General features: G+C 42.6%; 2 protein-coding genes across 2 annotated transcripts in view; one reads left to right on the top strand and one right to left on the bottom strand.

The window, feature by feature from the left end:
• dlk2 (delta-like 2 homolog (Drosophila)) overlaps positions 1-1,997 on the top strand; it is a 3,567-nt gene extending 1,570 nt beyond the window's left edge. The window contains exons 2-3 of the mRNA XM_020622257.1: positions 408-552; positions 848-1,997. Of these exons, the coding sequence (XP_020477913.1) occupies positions 408-552; positions 848-1,598 (896 nt within the window). The 3' untranslated portion in view covers positions 1,599-1,997. The remainder of the gene's footprint in view (positions 1-407; positions 553-847) is intronic.
• A 2,070-nt stretch (positions 1,998-4,067) lies between these two features.
• Positions 4,068-7,880, bottom strand: part of lrrc73 (leucine rich repeat containing 73) — a 13,014-nt gene continuing 9,201 nt past the window's right edge. Inside the window, exon 7 of the mRNA XM_020622324.1 lies at positions 4,068-5,559. Coding sequence (XP_020477980.1) covers positions 5,489-5,559 — 71 coding nt within the window. The 3' untranslated portion in view covers positions 4,068-5,488. The remainder of the gene's footprint in view (positions 5,560-7,880) is intronic.

Raw genomic sequence — 7,880 nt, 5'->3', positions numbered from 1 at the left:
GACCAGGATGGACAGGATTAGGAATGAGCACATCAGAGGGACAGCTCAGGTCGGCTGTTTTGGGGACAAGGTCAGAGAGTCCAGATTGAGATGGTTTGGACATGTGCAGAGGAGGGATAGTGGTTATATTGGTAGAAGGATGTTGGAGATGGAGCTGCCAGGCAAGAGGTCAAGAGGAAGGCCAAAGAGGAGATATATGGATGTGCTAAAAGAGGACATGAAGTTAATTGGGGTGAGAGTAAAGGATGCTGAGGATAGAGTTAGGTGGAAACAGATGACTCGATGTGGTGACCCCTAACAGGAACAGCCGAAAAACGAAGAAGAAGAAATTGTCTTAAATTGCTTTTCTTGCCCTAACAGTGTGATAGTCCTCTGCTGTTTCAGACTGTGCGTGTTTCTCGTTTCAGACCTATCTGTGTGCTTGGAGCAGCGGCCGTGTGAGAATGGAGCTACCTGTGTGATGGAGGACAGCGGTGAATACACCTGTCTATGTGCTGACAGCTTCCACGGTAGAAACTGTCAGCTGAAGGCTGGACCCTGTCACCAGAGGAGGTCTGGACATCAGCTTATAGACCTATATTCCAGCCTGGCCTTCAGTTTGGAGTTTCTATTCTTAGAATGTTTTGTTCCTGTCTATACTTTAAAATGTTAAGAAACTGATCATTAACTTTTCTGATTAATGTTCTCGATTTGTACAGATCAGTGCTGAAAATAGATCTGATGTTCTAGAGGGGACACGATAGGACTTTAGACCTTCTGGTTCTGCATCACAGTGATGCATTTCATATAGTTTAATACAAAGCCATAATAGTCGTCTAAATTCATAGACTGCCTGTTTTGTGTCCAGGTCTCCATGTAAAAATGGGGGTCTGTGTGAAGATGCTGATGGTTTTGCAGCAGAGCTGACGTGTCGATGTCTGGCGGGATTCACTGGGCTGCACTGTGAGACTGACCTGGATGACTGTCTGATGAAGCCCTGTGCTAACGGTGCCACCTGTCTGGATGGTGTCAACCACTTCTCGTGCCTCTGTCCCGCTGGCTTCACGGGACGCTTCTGCACTATCAATGAGGACGACTGCGCTAGCCAGCCCTGTATGAATGGTGGCCGCTGCCTTGACCGCGCCGGAGGGTTCTATTGCATCTGCAAGCCCGGCTTCACCGGAACCATCTGTGAGATGGCACTGAGGAAACATGAAGCCCGAGAGTCTGTTTGGACAACACTGGGCTGGCAGGGAGGAGGAGGCGGGGTCATCCATCACGTGACCACCCAAGGTAAAAACCAAAGGATCATCAGTAACAGCAGTCATCATAGTAACCGGCTGTTTAAAGTGACAGTGAGCGAGCGCAGCACTGGTGGACTCTCAGAGGTTCAGTTCATAGTTCTGCTGGTGTTGGCGGGGCTGACGCTGGGCATGGTGGTGCTGACCACCGCTCTTGTAATGCAGAGCCACTGCAGGGACTGCAGACACGCCCCCTGCTGGTCATTATCACAGCGAGGACGGAACAGGGTCAAGCGAGCACTGCATGATGACTGTCAGCTCAGCTTCCTGAACACAGCAGAACCAGAGAAGAAGAAACTCAACACAGATGTCGTATAGTCTAATTGGGCAGCTGAGCACAGCGTGCAATCTCTCGCCCAGCTGTTCAATCCACTGGTATGACCCTCCTGACCCCCGTGAGCAATGCAGGATCAGAGGTGAGGTCAAGATGCCAGGTGCTCATTCCAGGAGGAAAAACTCATCCCGGTAAAGAAAAGGGAATGTTGTCGGCTGCTTCTCCCGGTGTGCTGCTGCTGCCGGACTGAGAGTCCACATGTAAACTGGGACCTCTACTGGGCCTGACTGAGTGCGAAGTGTGAGGGGTTGCTGGTGCTCGACATGTTTTTCCTTATTAACGGAACAAAGTGGGTTTCATGTTGGCACAGCTAACAAGACTGTTACTGCAGGACCCTGACATAACAGCTTCACAGTGCTATTGGCCCAAGCATTAAAAACAGTTTGTGGCATCACATACTGTACATTTCTTTGTATAAGAATAACAATGTCACCAATGACTGAACATATTTTGTCATGTGCATCCCATTTAATGTGAAACATGGTTGCTGTAGTCATACGGCCTAGTTTGCATTGAAGTGAAGGAGTAGCACTTCATTATTATAATTTACTATAATTTATTTAATGGACACCTGTTCCTTTAGGGAATATTATCATACTACACATGCAGCAGTGACACCAACATCAAACAAGCTTCAGAGACACCACTGTTTTCCTGCAGCTAAGTTCAGTGTGAGCTCTGGACCGACGTGTGGTCACCACCTGCTTTGTTTTCCTCTGTGTGCGCTGCACTTTGGAGATGAACAGCTTTGAGAGCTTATTTAATGGAGTGTGTGTTATTGTGGGCTGGAGTTTTTATAATTAACTGTGCACTACATTTATGAATACTGAGTTATGAAATGTGTCAGTGTGTGTTGTTTAGGCTCAGCAGACCCTGTGTTCTCTGATCACTTGATCCTGGCTGGAGTGGCACCCACACATTTTCTGTTTCTGCTGTCAAAGACGAAACACCAACAGTAATAACCCAGAATTGTTCACCTGGATAAACCTGGATCAGGTCCTCAGGGGTCGTTGATGTAAAATAAAATATGTTAATTACTTATGGTAGTTCTTTCAACGTGTGATTTAGGCTCATTTTGGTTAGGGGTAAACATTTAAACTAAAAATAGATGTAGGAAAACCATTGTCATGTTTTTTAAAATGAAACAAAATGATTCAGTGTATCTACACGACCCTTACATTGAATTATATCCCCATCGTCACTGTCAGAATGCAAATATTTATATATATATATATATCTTTTGTGTTTTGTTGTCAAGTCAGTTTTGTTTCCTTTCACATGACCTGACAAATCTTTTGAAAGAAGTAATTAAAATGCCCCTGGTGTTGAGAAGAGAAACCTTAAAATGTGAGAATAATGCAACCATGCCTCGTCTTTATGGTTAAATGTGGACTGTGGTTTCCTAGAGTCTACAGAAGGAAAATGTTAAAGCTGACAGTTACGGTTGAATCAGGTTAGGTGTTAGGTATTCGGGTTAGGACTGGACCCTACCCCCTTCCCTTAGTTACACTGTTATAGGCCTGGACTACAGGGGGTGGGGGGTTGATAATGCAGTGTAGAAAGAAATTCTTGATAAAATGATATAGTGCTGTTATGTATTTGTAAAACTGTTCAAATAATTGTTTAATTTGTTTGACCTGTGCACATGAAATGCTGCTTGAGCAGGTGCAGACAGACTCACAACAACAGGAAGTGCGCGCATGCAGAATGAGATGACTGGGCTGTCTGCAACAAGGGATGTAAGAGGGTGAAAGGTCTTATTGTTAACATTTACCAACAATATATGAAATGCTTGGCCTTCTATAATCAATATTATAATCTGCATTAGCAAATACATCTACAGGTTTATTTTAGTATCATACTGTATGATTTACTTTCATTTTAACCAGTTCACTTGTCTTGAAGCATATAGGAGACATGTGTGGGCTGCAAGAATCAGACAGGAAACCACACAAAACAGGAACTAGACCAGGTCGCATAGCAACGCGGGTGCTCTTCCTAAATCTGCAGACAACAACTAACTGTTTATAAGGACGTATGTAGGAGTGTAATGTCTGGTTCAGAAGGTCAGGATGTATTCTCAGAAATTCACAGATCAAAATCTGCCTGGCGTTCTTGAATATTGTAATAAAGATCTCAAAAGACAGATTAGCCTTTGAGCATTCTTCATAAAAGAACATACAAGGACTGGTTTAGTCCAACAGCAGGAAGCAGTGACTCTAAACTTGTGTTGAAGTAGAGAGAATGAGAACTGTGAACTTCACAGCTCAGCAGAGCTTTGATCTGATGAAGGAACTACAGGTCACTCGTCATCGTAGTACCGTAGTAATAATAATAACCTTTATTTATAAAGCACTTTACAACTCATCTGAGCACAAAGTGCTGTACAGTAAGAACTAGCAAAATTAAAACACCTACAACATTCTATACAAAATTATAAATAGCATGTCATTGCCTCTATGGGATAGTAAAGAACATTTAAGCATCAGACGCAAAAGCCTGTTTAAAAAGGTGGGTTTTTAAAACTGATTTAAAAATCGCTTATGCTCCGGAGCTCCTGCGACAGAGAATTCCACAGTCTGGAGCCGTGGACAGCGAAGGACCGGTCGGCCCACTTCTTATATGACGACTGTGGGACCACCAGGGCCAGGTGCCCTGAGGATCGCAGAGCATAAACAGACAGCAAGTCTGAGAGTTATGGCGGAGCGAGTCCACGAATGGCCTTAAAAACGAATAACAACACCTTAAAGTGCACTGGTAGCCAGTGTAGTGAGCGGAGAACCGGGGTAACGTGGGCATATTTGGGGGTGTTGGACAGCAGTCAAGCCACAGCATTTTGGACCAGTTGCAACTTCTGGAGCAGGGATTGAGACAGACCAGCATACAGGGCGTTGCAGTAGTCCAGGCGCGACGTAATAAAAGCACGAATAGCTTTTTCTAGATCTGGACGTGATAGAAACGACTTCACTTTCGCTAACAGCCTTAAATGGAAAAAGCTGCTCTTGACTATGGCTCTGACCTGGTTATCGAAATTAAAACCGCTGTCAAATATTAAATAACAAAATTAAAATTGTAAATGTGGTAAAGATAAAGTAAGTAAGGTAGAGTTTTGCCCAAATTGCCATTTGGGTGCCAGACCCTGTAGTGTGCGACAGGTACAGTTTGCTCGTCTATGTTGTTTATTCAGTCTAACATGCCAGCTGGGTGATTAACTGAGTGTAAAAGACAAATTAGAATAGTTGTTTCTTAAGAAGCTGTAAACAGTTTTAATATTGGGACATCAGAGCAGCAGAACAAACTGAGCAGAAGATACATTCATCAGAAACACAGGTACCAATGGGATAAGGCTCCATTTACAAAGGGTTTTTAAGCTGTTATTTTATATGGATTTATTAATGATGAATGCATCATTTAATGTTCCTTTATACACCAGTTAAAAGGCATTAATAAGAACAACACCTGGGTTTCCAGCCGTTTTGAGGAACTCAGTGGTCAAATAGTCCAGTGGAGAGATCCGTCTACTGAAAGAGTCGTGCTGGAGTTTGGCCTTCCACAACCTGGCAATCTAGAAACTGTATTCGCCATTTTAAAAAGTCATTAATTACAGCCTATAATATTTTTACAAATGCTGCCTCATCAGAGAGTGGTACTGAAACACGCTGTCTGTAAGTCACTTGGTGTGTAAAGGTTTTGTGCTACCACTCACTCTGTTCTGGACTTTGTACAGGTGCTGCAGACCATGCTGCTAGCAGCCAGATGACCTGGCAACCCAGAGAAGTACAGTACTGGGAAACAAGCAGGAACATTCAAACTCAAGCAGAAAAAAATTTAGTGAAAATAATTTAACAGGAAGTAGGTGTGTTTGTGGGAGGGGTCACATCTCAGTCTCAGCCAATAAGCTCTCACCTAGACCTGATGCCAGCAAGACCATCTGGGGGCTGGAGTCTGTAGGGTTAAAGAACGACATGTTAAGAGTTTCACGCCAGATTTAAAGGAGCAGACCACCAAGTCAGCATGTAAAACAGACTACTACAAATCCTGTTTATGTCATATCTTGTTGATCATTTTCCAAATCACTGATCACTTTTAGGATTGATTTACTTTGATTAGATAAACAGTGGTTTCAGTTCAACTCTAAAAATCAGCTAGCAGAGAAAAAATGCATTACAACTGATGACACAATTTTTATTAGATAAGAAGGTTTAAAGGACTAGTTTATAATGTCACTACTCCATGCCAAGAACGAGTCCAGCTCATAAGCCCACACAACACTACAACATGTCGTTTTAAAAAAGTGGGATTATAGTCACCTGGTGAAGATAAATGTATGTTTGAGTCTCATCAGCAATCAGGGAGTGTGATACTATACACAGACGATACTCCATTGTACTGTAGTTCCCAAATAATTCCTGTCCTGCAATTTGGACCTTTAAACTACTTTGTAAAAATAATCAAACTGACAATGTACATGTACAAACTACAATGTAAAAACAAAACAAAACAAAACTCACATGCCAGCAAAAAACACCTTTTTACCCAAGACTGTAGGGTCTTATTTGTCAGTTTTCCAACATCTGACTTGTACAAACTAAACAGTTATGAACTTATACCTTTCAGACCATATGAGCAGTCTGAACTGGTCTAACTGGGTCTGCCCTTTACTGCTACTGGTCAGAGCAGAATCTCTTGTTTATACAACACAGGAGGTGTCTCTCAGGGTTCTTATCCAAAAAGGCAGTAAGGGGGAGAGAAGCAAAGGTAAAATAAAAATAAAAGATTATTCCTTTCCTTTTGTAGCCCAAAATTATTGGTAGTTGCAGTAAATGGTAAATGGTCTTATACTTGTATAGCGCTTTTCTATGCATTGCAGCACACTCAAAGCACTTTCACACTATAAAGTAGTAGTAGTAGTAGTAGTAGTAGTAGTCACAGTAATTAATTACACAAAAAAATGGTAAAAATGTAATTTAACCACTTCAGTCACTACACAAATATGAATGCAGCTGAACTACCAGCAAGTTACTACAAAATATAGTTAAACCGCTGGTTTAATTGCATGTAGTTCACTACTCCCCAACACTGACTGCACAGACAAGAGAGTGGTGTCATTACTTTATATACGGAACCACTGATTTCTATTAAACTAATTTGGAAAATGTTCAAGTATATAGACGATATGTAGCACACTGGCGAAAGGTAAAACCGGAGGTTTGTGTTTCCTCTGCCTTCACTTTACACATTCAGAGAAACTCCTTTAATTGTTCCCTCTGAACAAATCTGGTCACACCAGTAACAGATTAAATTCAACAAATAAATCCACATGACAGCGCCCTCCACAGGAGCTTCAATTCATATGAATGACAACGCACAGCTAATATGCTATGATATCTTAAGAAACTGTTGATTCTGTTGAACTGATGTCAATGCAAAATATATCTGTTTTAAAAACTGGTGTGGCCGAGTCTTTAATATATTTATTTCTGTCAAGTGCTCTGATCCGGAGCCATCCCAAAACCAGAAAACAACATCAGACCACACAGATGAGTGAAATTACAGAGGAACCACAGAAGAAGAAGACTTTAGAAGGAATATTTCTGAAATGTTCGTTGTTAGGAAAAGGAATATTCTTTATTGACTGGGATTAGATCAAACCAGTTAAACCTGATTCACACATAGACCTCTGCTACACAGATTACAAAACCTCCGAGTGTCACTGAGGACACCTACCACCACAGCACCAGATCCATACTGGTCTTACATGGGACTGACCATGCTAATACTGAGTCAGCTGGGACAGTGCCAGTCTAGTACTGAGCTCAGCTACAAAAGATCCCAGCAAATACTGGGATCAAGTGAGGAAAAACAGGCTATTACTGGACTCCACTGGGACTGAACCAGGCTAAAACTGGGTCAGCCAGGACAGACTGGACTAGGATGAAGTCTAAAGGGGTTTTGCCATCATAGGAACCCACTGAAATGCGTTGCGCCGAGTTACACGAGTCACAGGCTCTGCTTTTGTTTCCACTACACTACTACTGTGCCTGCTTTGGAGGTGCATTCTGGGAGCTAAAGTCCAGCCCCCCCCCTCAGGAGGTAGCACTAAAATCAAATACCAGGACCATGAAGGGGGAGGAAGTGCATGAATGTAGAGCAGTCGCCGGTGATTGGTTAAATGTCGGCGTCTTCACACCTCAAGCGTTAACAAGCACCGTGTGTAAACACACAGCTGTGACTGCGTGTGTGTGTGTGTGTGTGTGTGTGTGTGA

The sequence above is a fragment of the Monopterus albus genome, unplaced genomic scaffold, assembly GCF_001952655.1.
Source record: "Monopterus albus unplaced genomic scaffold, M_albus_1.0 scaffold277.1, whole genome shotgun sequence".
NCBI lineage: Eukaryota > Metazoa > Chordata > Actinopteri > Synbranchiformes > Synbranchidae > Monopterus > Monopterus albus.
The sequence above is the reverse complement of the archived record's forward strand: the minus strand, read 5'-3'. Positions and strand labels throughout refer to the sequence as shown.